The sequence below is a fragment of the Anser anser genome (assembly GCF_964211835.1).
Source record: "Anser anser genome assembly, chromosome: 2".
Classification (NCBI taxonomy): Eukaryota; Metazoa; Chordata; class Aves; order Anseriformes; family Anatidae; genus Anser; species Anser anser.
Window position 1 is genome coordinate 144,584,474 of NC_139721.1, and position 19,204 is coordinate 144,603,677.

At 40.6% G+C, this 19,204-nt stretch overlaps 1 protein-coding gene and 1 long non-coding RNA gene across 2 annotated transcripts in view; one reads left to right on the forward strand and one right to left on the reverse strand.

The window, feature by feature from the left end:
* Positions 1-4,541: 4,541 nt before the first annotated feature.
* LOC310894002 lies at positions 4,542-16,063 on the forward strand. Its single transcript, XR_014579471.1, has 2 exons — positions 4,542-13,414; positions 14,997-16,063. It is a non-coding gene; the product is annotated as an uncharacterized lncRNA (long non-coding RNA).
* PRTFDC1 (phosphoribosyl transferase domain containing 1) overlaps positions 15,903-19,204 on the reverse strand; it is a 45,629-nt gene continuing 42,327 nt past the window's right edge. Inside the window, exons 8-9 of the mRNA XM_083823648.1 lie at positions 17,814-17,890; positions 15,903-17,174 (exon numbers count right to left, since the gene is read on the reverse strand). Of these exons, the coding sequence (XP_083679774.1) occupies positions 17,127-17,174; positions 17,814-17,890 (125 nt within the window). The 3' untranslated portion in view covers positions 15,903-17,126. The remainder of the gene's footprint in view (positions 17,175-17,813; positions 17,891-19,204) is intronic.

Genomic DNA, 19,204 nt, shown 5'->3' on the forward strand with positions numbered 1-19,204 from the left:
TATCACAGCCGGGATGTTAATTTAGGAAGCGAATACAACTCAGCATTTTAACAGCATTTCTACGGTAGGGCTGAGTGTATTGGAAGGTATGCCAGAAGTCAAGGGTGCTGTTGATTAGGGCTGTGGGTTTAAAGGGGAAGAAACGAAGTTTTGGAAAGGATGTGCCAGTGGGATCAAAGACGGACTTAGTCTTGTGAGCATTAGCACAGCAGAAACTATGATTCAGGGCCCCATCCAACACATGTAGAAAGCATTTGGCAGCAAGAAATGCTTGAGGAGAAACCCTTGTATTTCAAAGGGTGCCAGAACGCTGAAGTAGCTGGTTTAAGGCCTCTGTGGATCATGTGGTGGCAGATCCCGCAAAGCCCTCCAGAGCTTTTGCACATCTCGCCGTGTGTTCTCCTTTATCTACTTGCCTTTGGTTCAAGAAGTAGCCTCCCACGCGTTCCCGAGTACCAAAATTACAGCCACCCACTTGCTCCTCGTAAAGGGCTCTGGTTCTTCTGTGACAGCCGTTGGGACGGGGCACTGGGGGCGGCCTGCGGCTCCCAGAGAGTGGGGAAGTGCGGTGGTGTGGCTGAAGGATGATCTGACGTGGCTATTTATCTTTATTTCAACACATATGCATACAAAATAATGAATATAGTGCTGGATATACTGCTCATTTTCCTACTTAATTGTAAGAATCCCCCCCTTTTCATCTTCCTATGAGATTGACATCAGACTGCTGCTGTGTCACAAGACTGCAAAATGCAGTTTTGTTTTTGTAAGACACTTCCCATCTTGATCAGCAGGATTTACAGTAGAACACCCTCATCAACAAAGTCAAGCAAACCAAGCCTGTGGGTAGACCAGGCCTCATTACTCCTTTCACAAAACTGCTGTGGTACGATCACCTACAAAGCCCCGAGGGCCTGTGCGACACCAGTAGCGTGTTAGATATCCCACCCCATCTTCATTGCAAACTTCATGATTTTCCATTTCTGTGGAGAAATCCCTCCAAGCATGGGAGCCAATCTCTAGTCACGTGACCGATCATACATGTAGCCCATAATTACAGAGCTTGTATTCGGTGAGCAATGCTTGCAATGTGCATTTCATCTGCTATGTAGTTGGATGGAAGTACATGGCTCCATCCTTATTTCAGCCTAAAAGCATGCAAGTGTTTAGCGCTGAACCAGAAGGATATCTTTTCCTGTTGTACCTCCAAAGTAGTTCTGTTATGCAGATCTGCTCCTAAACTAGCACATAGATGTCACTTAGAGACAGGTTGTAATGGGAAACATTTGGGTTTTGGCTAGATTAGTGCATTTAAATGGATCAATGATGAGATGCAGCTGCAGGGTGGAGGCTCTTTAAAAGCTGCACTTCTCATTGCCAAATATAATGAAATACGGATGACTTCCAGCTAACTTATTGTTGATCTTCATATGAGGGAAATTTTGCAACATGAGTATTTGATACTGTAAAGCTACACTGTGGAGAATAAAAAATAAAAAATAAATTAAAAAAAAAGAAAGATATACAGGAATTATGAACATAAGACATAAAGGGAGGAAGCAAAAGCTGACAGAATAGGTAACATAAATGTGAAATGAGTTGGAGACAATCAAAAATGAGTGGGAAATAAGAAGTGTTAAAACTTCATGAACAAGAGATGAAAAGAATGGAAAATACAACAGATAAAAGGAGTAATAAGGAAATGGTCAGTAAAATAATTATTGCAAGCGATCACAATTACTGATACAAAGAAGAAAATTCTTCAGGGAATAAACTGTGAAGCTACACAAATTCAGAGCGAAGAAAGTGAGCCTGATTCTGAACTGATAACTTTTACCAAAAGAGGTAAAATAATTTATTTTTTTTGCTATGCTCTACTTGCAGCTCCTGTTTCAGATTGTATTACTTACCTAAACTTACCTGTTCAAATATATATGAAAAGGAGACTCAAAGTAGTTCAGATCAATCTCGCTTCCCAAGTCATTTCATTTCTCCATCTGTATATCTACCACAGCCGTTATCAGTTTATTTACTTTGTCTCTGATTGTAAGATGGGAAACTCTTAGGCATCCCGTGGTAATCCAACAACCGTTCAAAAAATACAGCCTTTTGCCAGCTGAGAAAAAGAACATTCTGCATGGAGTCACTCAGCCGAAAAAGAAACAACACCAAAAAAAAGCGCCTGACCTGTTGTCCTCTTCAGCAAACTGTAGAAAATGAAAACAGTTCTAGAGATAACAGAAGTCAATTTTTATCAGATCCTTAAATTTGCAGACAGCTATGCGTGTGATTTTAGTCAAAAGAAATCCTCAAAATGTGACCCAGTCTGGGTTGAGCTTTCTTCAGCACTTCAGTCCAAAAAAAATGCATTGCAGTAGACTTCAGTTGATAAGAAATCTATCTGTGTGTGGAGAAAAAGGGAAACTGTGGACTAACTGCTCCGAGTTGGATAACCTGCAGCTTTACATAACAAAAGGCTTAAAAAGTGTAAATGGACAAGAAGGTCCCTTGTAGCTTCCCTGAACTTGCCTCATCGCGTTTTCCAAGTTTTTGCACAACTGTTGTTGGCCTGCTCTTTTTGAGACCTGGAAACCTGAATCGTTTATGGGAAATAATATAATTCTGGGGCCAAATCCTACCTCCGTTAACTGTACGTGGAGCTGGACTGCCCCTCACGTGCAGTTGAGTGAACCAGGACAGCAGATGCTGTTTCTAGCAAGCAGCTCTTGAGAGGTTAGTGGGCTGACAGTCCCTGTAACATAACAGCAAGGCTGTATAAAGTGGTTCACATTTAAATTGCTTCAGCTCTGCCATCTAGGGGAGCTCAGCCCAACAGGGTACCAGGCAGGGGAGGTAGTGAGGAGTCAGTCCAAAACAAAGGAGATTTTTGACAGAAAACTCTTATGACAGACCCCAGCCAGGTCTGCAACAAGGGAAGGAACCGGGCCCAAAGGGTGTCTGCGAGCAACACCAGCAAGCTCAAGCTGTAACACGACCACAACAGAGAAAAATGATCGGTCAGAGTCACATCAGCATTTCAGCCTGACTGTGATGAGGAGGACACAGTGCAGCTGCAGGGCTGGCAGTCTCGAGTGACCAGACCCTAAACAAGGCGGATTGTTTAATTTCAAAAGACGAGGAACTGAGACCAAAACAGTCTTTCAAAACCACCTAGTTCATCCCCTTCTGATTCCAACTGGGTTGTTCCCAGTCCTCTGTTTTTTAGTGATTTATCTGGTCTAATTTTAAATTACTCAAGAGATGGAGTTTCCACCACTTCCCATGGGAAATTAGTCCATGCATGGCCTGATAGCCATGGCCAGAATATTTTCCTGATGTTCAACCTTCAGTGGTTTCCCTTTGTTCAGTTTAATCTCATTACTCCCCGTTATTCCCCACTGGCCAGTGCAGAGCAGTCAGACCCTCTTTTTTGTACTTGCACCTTCACAATCGGATACGGTTGTCTTTAGGAAAATCCAATAGGCTTGATTATGTATTATTCACAGTCAGATACAGTTGTCTTTAGGAAAATCCAAGAGCCTTGATTATATATTATTCACCTTTTCAAATGCAGAGGTAAAACAAAAATATGAACCCTTTGTTCATGTAGGATAGAATAAGTTAGTTTTACAGGATGTTTTCAAGACTTAGTCTGCGTCCACTCACCAACTAGCTGAGACCTGCCCAGGTCTTTTAAGATACAGTGACTGATGACCCCACACAAACCTCCTTCCTACCTCTTTCAGAACTATGGGAACACATTATACAAGGTGGGAGTAACAGATGTGGGAAACTAAAATCAGTTATCTATAATAAGGGGACACAGAAACTGAGGAGTTGCAGGAAAATGTGTTTAGTGGAGTGGTGTTAAAAAAGATTACCAAAAATATCTCAGTGTGGGTGCTGCATTAGCTTGGCTTAGGAAATACCAGACAGGAGCATTGCAATTAATGCCAGAGAGACAAGTCAAAATTTTAGCTCTGAAAGAACATGACAAGTCTGAAGGAGAAATACTGGTGAATCATAAGCACGGAAAAAGTTGTTGAAATTTTATTTATGGTGAGATTCTTCAGAGGCGAAGCACAGAGAGGGAAGAAAAGGTGACAAAACAGCTATTTCTTGAATGCGCAGAAAGTGCTGGAAAGAGAATGAAGATCCCTTAATACTTTGTAAGAAAGATTAAAGACAAAGAAGCTGAAATACAACTGTGGAAGCCAAATAAAAGCATGAAGAGTAACCTGATCAAATCTCTTGAAAGCAGGAGACAGATCAGAGGAGGGACCAGAAGTATTAGCCAGAAGGAAATCAATAGAGGCTTTTGTGAGACCCTTAGGAGATAACTGGGCTTTGCGGAAGCTTGGGTTGCAAGGCAGCATCGACAGAACAGCCTGTTCCTTGTTAGCCTTAGTCATAAGAAAGCTGCTGAGAGAGATGCAGTATTCCTCGCCTTCCCCCACAAGCTCCTGTGTTTAATATACCAGTGTTTCAGAAGCAACAGTTTAAAATTAAAACCAAAGACTCATCTTACCTCCAGTTCTGAACTTTGTGGTAGTCATAAGCCAGGGACGCTGATTCAGTGGAGCACAAGGGGCAGAAGCCAAATCAGGGAAGACCTAGGTCAGAACTGAAGAGGAAAAAAAACCTGTAAGCAATGATTGTAGATGTGCTGCTCACAGAGCAGAGCCACAGCAAGGAGGAGAGAGCACCTGCATGGGCAAGAGGAGTCAAGGACAAGTTTCTTAAGGTGGGAGAGACTAAAATATCCTTGGGAAGCATTGCTCCTCGCACCTATAAACATGCTGTTTTCTCTCTCACAGTGAATCCATCAAGGAGGCAGCAAGAGAGCATTACTTAGATCATGGATAATGACTGTAATTCTGTGGCACTGACATTATCAAGGGCTGCTCAGGCAGCATGTGCACAAGCTCCAGGCTTGTGTCATTTGAACACTACTGAAACTGTAAAAAGCGTTCAGATATTAAGTAGGACAGAAACCAGTTGTTATGGGCTCAGGCATGCCAGGGAAACTGCATTGCATTCCCGCCCATCTGGACTGCAGCGAGGTGCAAAAGGAGATATTCTCGCTTATCTTTGTGAGCTAAGTGTAAAGTTATTGTTGTTAGGTGATGTGCTAGTGATAGAAATGGGATGAACTTGTCTGGAGACAGCAGAGCCTCCTTTCAGCTCACTCAATTCAGATAACGCCAAAGAGAAAGACAGTCAGTCCCTAGCCAAAGACATCCACATCCAGAGGTATATTTTAAAATGTGCAAGGCATTCAGATTTTGAGTTTTAGATGTTTAATACAAATATCCTCTCTTGCAATAGATGACATTTGCAATGTATGTTTAAAAATGAATTTTCTCTATTATCTCTTGCCTTTTTTTTCTTACTCTTTTTTTTCTTACTGTAGTCTCTTGTTTGGTTGTTGTTTTTTTTTAGTGTCTTTTCTTTTTCCCTGCCTCCCCATTTCCTGAGTTTCCCCTTTTCTTCTCTCTGTCAGTCATTCTTTGCACTTTCTTTTTTTCCCTACTCTTTCATTAGTCTTTCCTCCCCGCACCATTCATAGCTGGACAGGTAGGACTCCCCATAAACTTGCTTTCTGTCTACTCTTTCCACTATTGCAGTTATCACTCTATCCCGAGGGGGAAGAGCACAAAGAGAAGAATGCAGACATGTGCTGGACCCAAGTTAATTTCTTAAATCATTCTGAGAGATTTCCCCTTTCACTGTCAGTGTGTCACTAAATGGATTTGACCATGTTGTACCCTCTCACCCTGTCCCCAGTCTGAATAATCAAGTCAAAAAGACCTGTAGTTACTGTGTACTTTCACCTAACCTGCTGACAGCTACAGGAAAACCTATATATGTTATAGCTGGTGTGCCCCATGACACTACAGACCATGTGGACAGATTTTGAGGTTTTAATATGGTACATTACGCAGTTTGAATTCAAAAACCTTGGACAAGCTGAAGCGCCTGGTGGCCTCATCGGGGTGGCCAACACTCCATCTCTCAGGCAGGTATGAAGAAAGACTGAGAAATGGCAAATAACATCTCAGATTTAACTTCTTAAAAAGAAAATAGATACGGAGTTATGCTGATAGGTAAGATGTGGGGGGATTAGGAGCTGTCAGGGTATGTCATTTTTTTATAATCTGGAAAGGAACAATACAAATATAAAAATATTGTATAGGCCAAAATCTAGCAATCTTTGTTAATTCTGCATTTTGTGCTGACTCCACCTAAGCCATTTGTCTAGATTTTATTTGGCTAGGCTGTAGCGGCGTGGTATGCAATTTCACTTAGTTATCCATTTTCAGGATCAGCCTTCAGCTCAGAAAGATAAGAGAAATGTCAAGACAGAAAGCAAGAATCTGTGATTCACAAGATGTCACATGCTTTGGTTTCTTGACTGAAATTTCTGAAATGAGAACCACCTGCTCCTGGTAGTAATGAAGGATCTCTGATTGGAAAGTCAAACAGCTATTTCGGTAGAGTCTGGGAGAAAGAAAAAAAAAAAGCTACAATTAAGAAATTCTGCCAGAAGCTTCAGCAACGGTCCTATGAGACCAGAAAGGAAGTACAGCAGATCCTTCAGTCTGAGAGTACAGCAGAAGACAGCTAGTTCCAGTAAAATCAAGACAAACCAGAATTAAAAATGAAAAAAAAAAAAGATAGTAAAAGACATGCAGCAAGATAAAAAGGAGATAGTATAAAGAAGAGGCCAAGGTGCAGCAAGCAGAGCATGATCGAGCAGTTGAGCAAGGAGGTGAGGAGCTGAACCCTAGCACAACTTGCCGTTCCTACAGTGTGGGCATCACCTCAGGGTGCTGCTGTTTGACAGGACACTGCCACGTGCACTGCCACCACCGGGTGTGAGAAGCTGTCGGTGCTAGGGCTCCTTCAGCGGCTTGCTATCCTGTCATGGCACTCTCTCTATCAGCTCGAAAGTCGAGCCGATACGCATCTCTAAAATCAGGGCTGTAGCCTCTCGGTTTTTGGAACAAAACCTAAGACTGTGTGCTTGCCCACATCACATATTTATGTCAGGAAAGCCAGCTTAGAAATGTCTGCAAAGGGCCAGCTTGTAACGCTCTTATCTAAAGTAGTACTTTACCCTTGGATGTCACCACATTCAACTGTCCACTTGATGAGATGAACCTCCGCTTTTTTCAGGAGCAACTTGAAAATATGAATAAAAGGGAAGATGATATCCAGAAAGAATGAGAGGGACAGAGCCTGACCTCGAGTGATATGCAGAATCTGGGTGGGAGGTGCTGAAAACACACAACTGTTACTTTCGGGGTAGATGCAAAAGAACTGAAATAAATGTAAATTAATATGTCATGAGAGCTCAGATGGAATGGCCTGGCACAAACCAAGCCTGTGGTTAGTTTAATCATCTATCCATCTCACCCCTGGTAAATCAGGGTCAGGAAACAATGAGAGGGTCGGGGACTGTTTGCGCTGTTGTTTGCTGCCTGCCTGCCTGAAGGAATGTTGGAGGAATGTGCCAAGAATCCGGCTTTGTCAGGGAAAAAGTTCTCATTTCTGAAAAGACTGACAGACCTTTACAGAGAAAGAGAAGCGAGACGACACGTCGGCGAAGAGCACCGAGACCAGAAGCAGGGAGGGCTTCTGGAGGTTCCTGCGGGTGCTGGAAGCACTAAACACAGCAGGAGAGGCACGAGGTGTCAGGCTGCCACCCTCCCCTGCCCCGTGGGCAGGAGCGGGGCTGGGCCTGTGGCACTTGAGCACATCCTATGGCACCTGGGCACATCCTGTGGCACTTGGGCACGGCCTACGTTGCCTGGACATGGCCTATGGCACCTGGGCATGGCCTATGGCACCTGGGCATGGCCTATGGTGCCTGGGCACGGCCTACGGCTTGCACAGGGGCTCAGAAGTCAGTGGCAGCAACCCCAGGGCTGCTGAGGTAACCGCAGGCTGCAACGCCCTGAGGCGGGCCACGTGTAGCTGTACTTCATCGGGCTCTGGAGTCGCCACGAAAATCGGGGCCAGCGCTGAGATGAGGCCCCGCGTACGTTTAACGCTATTGGCATGGCCAGAAGGGCTCATGTGATGAGGGAGATTCTTCTAAAGCCAGTCGTTCTCACTTTAAGGCTGACATACCATGCCATAAAATGTCACTGGAGCAAGAGAAAATAATTTCCTGGTTGCTAAAATAATTCAGCATCTAGATGGGAGCACTGTGGTGCACTATCCAAGATAAACAGGGAGAGAAAATGCAAGTGAATGTGCTGCAGAAAGCACGAAGAAGGGCAAAAAGAAATTTGGTTTGGGTGAGCAATCCAGATGCTACCTTTGAAATGCACTGCTTGGAAGGAGGAGAACTGAGCCTCCTTAGAAAAAACCCAAATTATGAGCATTCCCTTAGCTGCAGTTTCTAAAGTCAGTAAAGTAGAGATGAAGAAGGAAATCAAGCAGGGATCCTGTGACTGACTGAAAAAGCTGAACGCAGGAGTTCTGGCAGAGCTTTGGAAAAAAAAAAAAAGGAGAGAGAGAAAATGGGAAATAGAAAAATACCTTTTAGCTGAGACTTCATTAAAAACAGATATAAAAATACCCTTTTTTATTCTAAGCTGTTTTTCTATATCCACATTTCTCCTAATGATTATTATAGGAATATTATACATACATAAGAACGTTTTGTCTTTCATAAAGCAATTAATGCAGACAGGGAAACATGAATTTGTAATTGCATATTTTAAAACTAACTTTTAAAGAAAGTCTGGTATTATGACTTTGCTTTAAACTAACTCAGAATAGTGAGGGAAACTTCCCGGGATTTGTTTTCACCTTCAGTAAACCTATAGACAAAAGATCAAACTGTACAAACTATAAATGTTTGCTTTCCTGGAGTGAGTCATTAGAAGACATTTGAAAATATGTGGAAGATTTTTTTCAAAGTATGTCAAGACAGAGGTAAGCTCCCCCCCCCCCAAAAAAAAAAAAAAAAAAACACTCCACAACTAAATTCTTAATTAATTGTTCATAATTTTGCAGACCCTCATCTGTTAGCTATTATTTAGGTTATGGCTAAATACAGTACTGGGACTAGAGGGACTATAGGAGTGAAAGCAGCAGCTCAGCTCCTCTCACCAGCAGTGAGAGGGCATTAGCCAGGCCCTGCTGCCCTAGCATTAAAGTGTCTTGTAATTTTCGTTAAACCTAAACAAGGAAATCATCTACTTACCTCATTTTCAAAATCCTTCGCATCCACCTAATTATTTCGGCTGGAGCCACAGGCTTGCAAAGGTCTTTGTAGTCAGGAATAGGATTTTTGGCCCATAAAACACCCAAACACCCAGAGGTGTTTTTTTTTGGTTTGTTTTATTTATTTATTTATTTTAATTTTTTTTAATCAGTGAAAAGCTAACTCCTACATTTTACAGTTTTAAACTGTGATCCCATCTGCTTTAACGTTGAGTGCTGAGCTGGGAAAACTCCAGGAGACCTCAGCGAGATGCTGAAGATGACATTGCGTGTTGAGTTGTGGTCTCCTCTCTGCCACGGGAGCCTTCAGTGATGACTCCAGGAGGACGCTGGTGGATGAATATTTGGTAAGCCTTACCAAGAGGTGCACGACTGCATCTCCATCCCATTTGGTAATGTATTAAATGTTAAACCAAAAATTTAAATTCTCAGAGTTAACAGCAGTACAAGCATTCCTACCTTTAGGCTGATGCCATTACACTGGCAGGCTAGAGGACTGTTTGGAACAACATTCACGTGGAAAATGACAGTGTTTTCATACTATTTTCATACATAAACCTATATTAACTAAAAACTGTGGCTCTGAACTTAGCAGGGGCTTAACTCAGGGCGTATGAACAGTTGTATACAGTCAGTCTGCAGGAATGGGGCCCACATGCTGTGGAGTTATTTTCCTATTCAAATACACAGAACACATGCTTCTTGTTCCTGAATAGCTTTACATACAATTTTCACAACCTATTTTTACTTCGCAAAATGTTGTTGTCCTTCTGTGTAAAACAATTTAAATGTCTCAGAGACGGCTGAAGCTGAGACAGCGTAAACACAGTTTGAGGAATGGAAAATAACACCAGTAAGGCTGCGCCCGTCCGAAGAATTCGGATCATCCTGAGGCAGTGCCATGACGTACCTTGACTTCCTTCTTCCCTTTTGCACAGGAAATGTGTTCTTGTATTTGACTCTTTTTCTATAAATAAATGGAACATAATCAGGAAAACACTCACTAGCTTTGGATTCCACTTTGTGACCCATGTGGAGAAATATCAAAATATTTTGATGCATATTTTGGCTAGGCTGCTGCAAGATACTGTGAAGGCCTGACAGAATCAACTGCATGCCAGACCTGACCTGGATAAACCGTTTCTTGCTCTCTTCCAAATAACGCAGCTGGAAATACCACCATGGAGCGGGATGTTGGTTGTGCAGATCCATGTGGCCATGGGCAGATCCCTCCCCAGCTACAGGCCACTGGCAGCCAGGATGCTGCTGCAGCCCTGGAAACATGCGAAATGTGGCTTGGCGATGCTGGTGGTACACGGGGTTCTCTCTGTGCCTTGCAAGCTGGTTAGCTTCTCCATTCTGATAATTGTGGACACAAATCCAAGGACTTTTCCTCCCTGAATTATTTGCTTCTTTTCTTAAAATCTCTCATGAAAGACCAGTATCTGCCTGCCAGGGGTAGTGTCTCAGCTGTTCTTGGGGTGTGATCTCCCTAGGGGTGGCCAAACTCACCCATGTGTGTGCCACATCTCCAAATTCACATTCACCTGATCATCCTTCACCTGGCTCCCTGCACCTGCAGAGCTCATAAGCTGTTTTCTAATCAACATGGACTAGAAAGAATTGGGAGAAAGGGAAGTAAAGAAGATTGAAGGAATGAGGTAAAGCTTGAGATGGGAAAACCTAAAAGCCTCCGAAAATAAGATGGAGAGACTATGAGCAACAACACTGGGATCTAGTCAGATGAACTAACATAGGTGTCTAATTTGTTTGATTAAAGATGAAGAGAGATTCAGACTGACTTTACAGAACTGACTGCCTCATACATGTAGCTTAGGCAAAATAGTATTTAGAAGCTTAAATTGGGTGTTTGTAGTTAAAAGTTTGAATGCAGTAAATAGCATCACGCTATTTCCAAAATGCCTTTTGGAGGAAGATAAACAATTTCAGTTTATTACAGTTTTCTTTCCCATATGGAACAAGTGGGCCCAGGACCAAACAGTCTCTCAGCAGAAACCTTCCATCTCCATACTCACTCAGCAGGTCATATTTAACCGATTTCAGTATCCTTCCTGTACGCTCACTAGTGGACTCCTTCCAATCAATGTTCTACAGTTAGAGCTTGTAATGACACTTCATTTTTTACCCTCTCTGACTCTGCTCCTCGTGCTACTGTTGAATATTTCTGTCTCTGGTCTGCCTTTGGTGTCATGAAAGCTGTCTGCTTTTTGTCTCTCCGTGCAACTGTTTAGGCTGAGCTATGATTTCCACAATTTAAATTTTGAGCACTCTCACCTCATTCCAAATTTCCTAAGAAAACACAGAAACATTGCTCCAGTAACTCTAATGAAAAAGCAAACAAATCAATCAATTAAGCAACACTCGTATAATTCAGAAAGACAAAGAGATATTCACTCCTGAATCAAAGAATGACACAATTGTACTTGCCACTCCTTTTTATTCTCGTAGCTCCTATTTTCATCTACAGTTTTCTTATTGCATTATTGCATTTCCCAGTCTATCCAGATTAGGCTACAAACACATTTTCAAGGGTACATAACCACTGAAGGATGCAGCTAGGCACCTACCCACACAGGTGAAAGTACTTTAAGTTCTCTTGGCTGTAAGAGCTTTCAAAACTCTGGCCCTAAGCATCTCAGAACAAGGGCTTATCTTTTTCTGAAAAACAAAAAAAGTCTGTGAGTGTCATTAAAAACTGAGTCTGGCAAGAGTTTGGTTAAAAGACAAGGCAAAGGAGAGAATACCACATAAAAACAGGGCATACTCGATCAAACTGCAGAAAAACAATCCACGGAAAAAAGATCAATACTTCTAATAATTTAGGAAAATAAAATAACTGCGAAAAGACACTTGAGGATAACTGTTTTCTGGCATGGCTTCCAAAATATTTGCTAAGTTCCATTATTTTTCTGTGCAATTTCAATAGCTGTAAAAGCATAGCACTGATCTTCCAGCAATAGACTTGTCCCTTGTCAAGCCTTATGACTTAACAACACTGACAAATGCAGAAAGTTTTACTAATAGTAGGACCAATGGATTTTGAAACATATATAGCAATGATTTACTTTAATGAAATTTTGTATCCTGAAATGAGATTTTCTTAGCATTATCAGAGGTTCAATCATGCAGGTCTAAAAGAAACTACAGGGTCACAATAATACAAGTCATTTTTGTCTCTTTCTGCTATGGAAAAAAGGGGAAATCTTTCAGCCACTCCCGAAACCAAACTAAAGGTCAAGCTTTGAATGGTATCCAAACCTTTTTCTCTCTCAGTATTACAAATAAATTGCTGCACTGCAAACTCTGGTAGTTTGTCAGTACTTCTCTGCTCTGTGCAACAGCAGAAGGAACAAGGCATGGCAGCAAAGTACTTAACCGGGTCTAAGTTTTTGCAGATTTGGAACCCGTGATCCAAAATAACCAGTGGTAACAGTGAAAGGTGTGAATACAGAAAGGACAGAAAGGAAGGCATGGACGGAAAGGAAGGCAGTGCCAGCCCAGGCTTCCTGGCGGAGCACAGACAAGGAGCCAAACTGCAGCCAACAGCCCTCAAGGGGCTTGCAGAGCCTCACCCGGAACCAGTCTCTCTGCTTCCCTTTTTAAAGAATAATGACTCTTCTCGCTGGAGCAACCATCTTTTCAGCAACATAAATGAGAACCTCTCTAATTTGTTAGCGCTCTCTTCTATTTTGGTTATCTATTAAATGATGAGAGGGGAAAAAAAGTGCAGAATATTGCTCTTCTTAACAAAAAAAATATCATTTTAACGCTTCACAATAATCCCTCATTCAAATTTGTGTCTCTCAATCAGGCTTTTCTAGCTTCAGGAACATGTTGCAATGTTCCACACTTCTCTGATGGCAAACACACCAGCCCTTCCCTAGTGGTACGAACACTCCTGGTTTGGGCACTGACATAGCTGCATGTGGCTGACTTCCCGGAGTAAGGTATAAAACATCAGTGAGTAATTGTGAAAGGTGGATGAAATGAGGGAGCAAGCTTTTATTTTTCCTCCACTTCTCTGTCTCTCTCAGATGGGTACAGTGCCTGACACAGTGCTTCTCTCACCTATGAGGTTTCAAACGGGACCACTGAAATAAGCAATTACCTCAGCAGAGGCTGGCTCGTCCTCAGTTATCTTCTGCTCTCTCTGGTGAGTACAGACAGGGCCAACTTTTGGAAGAATTATCTGAGGTGATACATTCCTACATGAACTTTTATGTGTAAATTTCTCCCTCCAATCTAAGAAGGAAAATAAATTAAGATACCTTTCAGAATATGCCTAGATATTGCATTCATTTCAGCTCTTACATGTAGACAATCAGAGTTTCTGGAAAACATTTAATAAGGGAAGGGAGGGGAAAGGAAGGCAAAGATGTTCCTAAACTGATGGTTTTACAAAAGGGAAAGAGAACCTCTATCTCTTGCTATGCTACCCTGTATTTTTACTTTTGAGATTGTCATCTTATTTTTAACTGAAACTGAAAATTAAAGTATTCTGAGTAGCTAGAGTCAATTACAGTCTTCATGTGTACCAAGTTTGATTACAATAGAGGATTTCAGTGCTATTTTATCTGAAGAAAATACAAATGCAAACATGTACAGAGAAGTTGATTAGGCCTTTATCTTCTTCAGTCTAAAGAAATATTAAAATTGATAATTCCAATACTTTCACTGAAATAAATGTTATTCTCACCACAGAGCAATAAGGATGGCTCATGTCAGAAATACATCTCCAAGTTAAGCATTTTACCGTGTATGAATAGTGATGATCTGACACTTTCCCAGATCTGAAACTGTTTTGCAGCTGATACCACATACAGGTCTTTGGTTGGTTTGTTTGTTTGTTTAAGCAAATGTTGGAATTTCACATGGAAATTTAATTACAGAACACATTAGGACTAACATAGGATGTTCAGGAAATATAACATTAACAGTAAGCAAACAAAAAGCAGATGCTATTTTCTACTTTGTTCAACTATGAATACAAGTATGCAGCAGCAAACTGAATTGAAAATTTAAATTACAGACCTTTCGAACTATTTAAATTCCCTTCTTTTAAGCACAAACTGCTAGATAGTCAGACCATATCTACACTAAGTAGCATGAAATCCTAAATGGTTTGTAGTTAACCAAGACTCTGCCTACTTCGGCTTTCTGTCCAGAAAATCACTTTCAGATATTTTGGAATTGGACCAGATGTAACCATGAATGAATTGAACGAAATCTAAAACCTGATGCCTGCTAAACATTTATGTAACCTGAAACCACATTACTGCCCATATTAATTTGTATTCAATGCGTAGGGAAAGGATGCTGACTTTAGAGTGCATGCAAAGAAAAACTGAGACAAAAATGAATGGCCGCCAAATACATAAACATGATGTCCAGAAAATAACAGATTGCATAGAACATCCTCTCTCTTCTTCAGTAACAAATGTTGCTGAACTGATTAAAAACAAAAAAACAAAACCATCGCTTTGTGGGTCATAGGGTACAACTGCGACTGAAAAAAATGCTTAGTGGTCTTTTAGTTCAAGAACTTTGCGACACACGGAATCAACACTGCTACTAAACAACCACAGGAAAGAAGTATGTTTTTTTTAAACTAGCTGAGAAGAATGAAGAAAATAGACCCAACATTAATCAGACATGTATAATTAACCTGTTCCCTCATTAACACTAATGATGTTTTGGAATCAGATTATTAAAGTAAATGAAAATTAATTTTTTAGATGGATGTGCTTCAAGCAGAGAATAATGTGGAATGGCAACTGAGACATCAGGACATGCTTGGATATATAAAGGTACAAGATTCAAATATGACATTAGAAGAGAAAAACACTTCTTGTTCACAGTGCAATTGCACATATAAATTCGCTAATGAAATCCATAGAGTGATTTATCATAATGTTAAAAATGTGACGTCAGGAGGAAATAAAATTAACTTCAATTTTTTTCCTTACCTTTTGTATAATTATGTTATTTTCTATTAGGTATGTGGATTTTAACAATCTGAATCTTCCAATGAAACAACTTTGACACAGTCTGAATTACGAGTATCTGTAGCACTTCAAATTTTCCCACTACTTTCACAATAATTCACCTGTTAGATTCCTTTGTGGGTGCTGCTGAAGGCTGATCATAGTACAAGGCAAATTGGATTGTGTCTTTTTAAGAGAGGAAAAATTGAAATAACCTCATGGACCTCCTGGCTTAAGCCTAAGCATGTCTGCCTACCCAAAGTGACAATAATAGTAAATCCAGGGAAAACAGACACATTATGAAAAACTTTAACACTCTCATAAAGGAAACTTTTTCCAGAGGCTGTGTGGGTGTGCTTTCTTCTCTAAGACAGAAGAAAGTTATTCTGTGAAGAAAAGCTCTTCAACAGAAATCTTTAAAAATATAGGTTAAAAGAGTAAAGAAGAAAGGGTTAAAACATTAGCAACCACAATAAATCTGTGATCTTACTTCGTGTCATTAACGTCATGGATTTTATCCAAATAAAAATAGTTTGTGAGTCACACATACGTAAGGTATGTTTAAATTACCAGTTAAATGCATACTTTTGAAGCGCTTTTAAGGGACGTGCAAAATATGCTAAAGCGGGAAAATAAACAACTGTGCACAGTAACAAGTGTTCTTATTTTTTTTTATTAGTTTAAAGGAAACTGAAGCTAATAACAATATGCCTCTTACAGTTCAGAGCAAAGCTATTGGTATACAGCTACTTTGCATTTGCTTCTCTCAGGAAGTCATTGAGGACAGTTGCATACGGTACAGAACTAAACTCTTCAAACTCGATACAGCGTGAAAGAAGGGATCTCTAGTCTACAGCATCCACAGGTTAACTTGTTTTCTGGATTTTCCTATACTTTTTTTTTTTCCCTTTGTTTCATACTAGTCTTCAGTGTTGTCAGTTCTATATTCCTAAAGAAGACAAATGGCTACAGAAAGTTTCAACTCAGGCTATGAAAATCAAACAATAACTGAGTAATTGTTTAACATGAAGCTTTTGTGCTTAATGAGGTTTAATTAAAATAATATACTCAGAACACTATGTTAGTCTGTGGACCTGCTCGTGTCCTGCAGAAGTCAAAGGGCACTGCTCAGAAATTGAAGCCTTCCTAGCATTGTTTCCTCTTGATTAAAATTCAACACGTTAAACACAGCCGATTAGATCCATGCCCACATCACATACCAGAAGCAAGATATCTTCCAAGTTCAGATCAACTGTGTCTTGCAAAGGCCCATTGTGCACCAATACTCCAGTTCAGTGCATTCTGAGAGTTGAAACTTCTGTTTGGAAGGGGCAATAATGGACTGCCAGAAGTCATACAGCATACAGCTTCAGCTGAAACTTCTGAATTGTGCAATTAAATAAAAATCATGTTTTCAGTTTGGCAGCAGAGTATGTGACCAAGACTAAAGGGATGCTGAAGTTCCTAAAATTCTGCCTAACACATAAACCTAACACAAAATGGCACTTCTGAAAAATCTTACGTGACGCATAAGAACACATAATGTGAAGTACCTTAATTGCAACGGGTAGCATGATGGGCTGAATGAAGAAAACGCATTCACAATGAGAGTTGAGGCAGACAAATTATTAGTCAAAAGGCATCTTATACTGCAATTTCAGTACTTAAAAAGTGTAATAACTTTAAAAGCCCTCTACTTCACATTGTAGAAGCTCCCACTTCTGTCTATGTTAATCGGTATCTCTAGAGTAAACCCCTTATTACACTGAGTTGACAGAAACACAAGTCGGTTGAACTGCTCTTCTGGGAGATGCTTGAAAGAGCGCAGTCAAATTTCGGCTTCACTGAGCTTACAGATCTTCAGGTGAGGATGTTACTGCTTCAGACTCTGTATTTCGCTTTGCCGTGATCGTTGATAACACATATGTGCTGAAAAAAATACCACACTGATTGCAACAGCATAGTTGATTACATCATTAATTATTAATGAATTGCTCAGAAATAATTTTGCTTGTCCAATCCGGTAACCTTGCCATTACTCCTCCCTCTCCAGAGACCTGAAATTGAATTCTGATTTCACTTTCTAGCTGCAGTGAGTTCTTCCACTTGCAATTCCCTGCTTTCAGCTCCACCCCTGGGAAGATCACAGGAAGCAATGGCAAGGCTGGGAATGCTTGCACCTTTTTTCCATCATCATCTCACTGAGAAAAGGGGCAGGCAACATAGCAGTAAAATGCCCCAGTTGTCTGAACCGTAGCTGTATTTCACTTTTTCTGCTGTCACTGCATTTACTGGGAGTTGTGGAACCGTGAAGTCCCAGGCTCACAGAAGATGGAAGCATGACAGAAGTGACAACTTCTGCTCTTAGTGGGTGAGAGATGGGAATGAACCACCCACAGTGCTAAGCAGTGACTCCTCTGGATTATCTAAGGTTTTACAAGGAGTTCTACACTCACTAGAAGGATCCCAACCATGGCATAAGACCCAAGGATAAGGCAAATAACAAGGCCTTTAAGACGCCCCAAAAAAGTAAAATAGAGATTTCTGTTTTTTCTTAAATAAACTTACGTTCAGATCTCTGAAGTGCTCGTTGTAGTCTAAGGCATAACCAACCACAAATAAATCTGGAATTTCAAATCCGTAATCTGTATTGGGACAAATAACAAATACCCTAAATACAAGACAGGTGGCTACTGCATAGCCCTTAAATTAACCTGTTGGTCCTCTGACCAGAAAACGGCATATATGTGTAGCTAGTTCAGGTTATGTTACTTCTGGCTTAGAAACCAGAGTCAGCAAGTAGCAGAATCCACAGTTCCAGCTCACAGACTATTTGTGACAGGCATGTGAACAGTCAGGGGAGAGTAGGAGACTTGTTTACAATTATCAGTGGCACAACAGACACGTTATGGAAGGAAGCCAAAATCAGAGCAGAAAAGTTCTGCCTAGGTTGGGCAGCTCCATTCGTGTATGCATGTGATGACAACTGTCCACTGAGGATGAAAAAAGGTATAATCTTAATTCAGAAGTTACTTACAAAGTTATGAAGAGGTTTATCTATTTTCTTCTGAGAGTAGGCAAAGCTATTATGCGTATTATCCTACTAAAACGTGTCAAATGCTTCTTAAATTAAAGCCCCGATCTCATGAAGACTCATGCACACGCTTAACAAAGTAAATGCATGCAGCGTAGCTGAATCATACAACTCACACACTTCAAGCTAATCATAGCCATGTATCTTTATGAGTGTGAAGTTTTGTGCAGTATCAGCACTATATAAAATGAGTTAGACTCTTTCCAAGTTGTTCATTATGTAACTAGAGAAAAACACAACCAAAACCAAAATTTTTGCATAAGGTTTTTTACAGCATTAAAAATTTACAACTACTCAAGAGAAGATTTTTATTTGCTTGTTAAAAATTATGGGTAACAGACACTTTGAATCACAAATTTGGGCAGGTGAGGAAATGCCATAGCTCTGTTAGAGATTTAAAGGGTGAGCTCTGCTATTTTATAAAATGCATCACAAATAAACAAGCAAGTGGTTAAAATCTGTTTCATTTTACAAAATATTACATAAAAATATTAAGCTGTCCTTCATGGAGTCATTTTATTGTATTTTTTTATATGTTTAATGAATCCAGTAAAATGGATACTTTAATTTACTGGATTAAATTCTAAATGTAAAAAAAATGCTGTATAAAAATTGCACAACCAAATGTTTGTGTCACAATTCAGATTATTGGGCTTAAACTGCAGGGCCATGCCCAACCTTGATTAACTTCTGCTTCATGAAGTTTCCCCTCTCTCCCACATCCCAGATCTAGACCCTTGATGCTACCTCCTGGTACCCACCTGCCTACTCTCCTTCTACCCTCCTCCCCAGCTCAGCTGTGACCAGAGCCTTCTTCGGCAGCAAATACTGCTCGATCTCTTCTAGGTGAATCTATTTTTCCAGT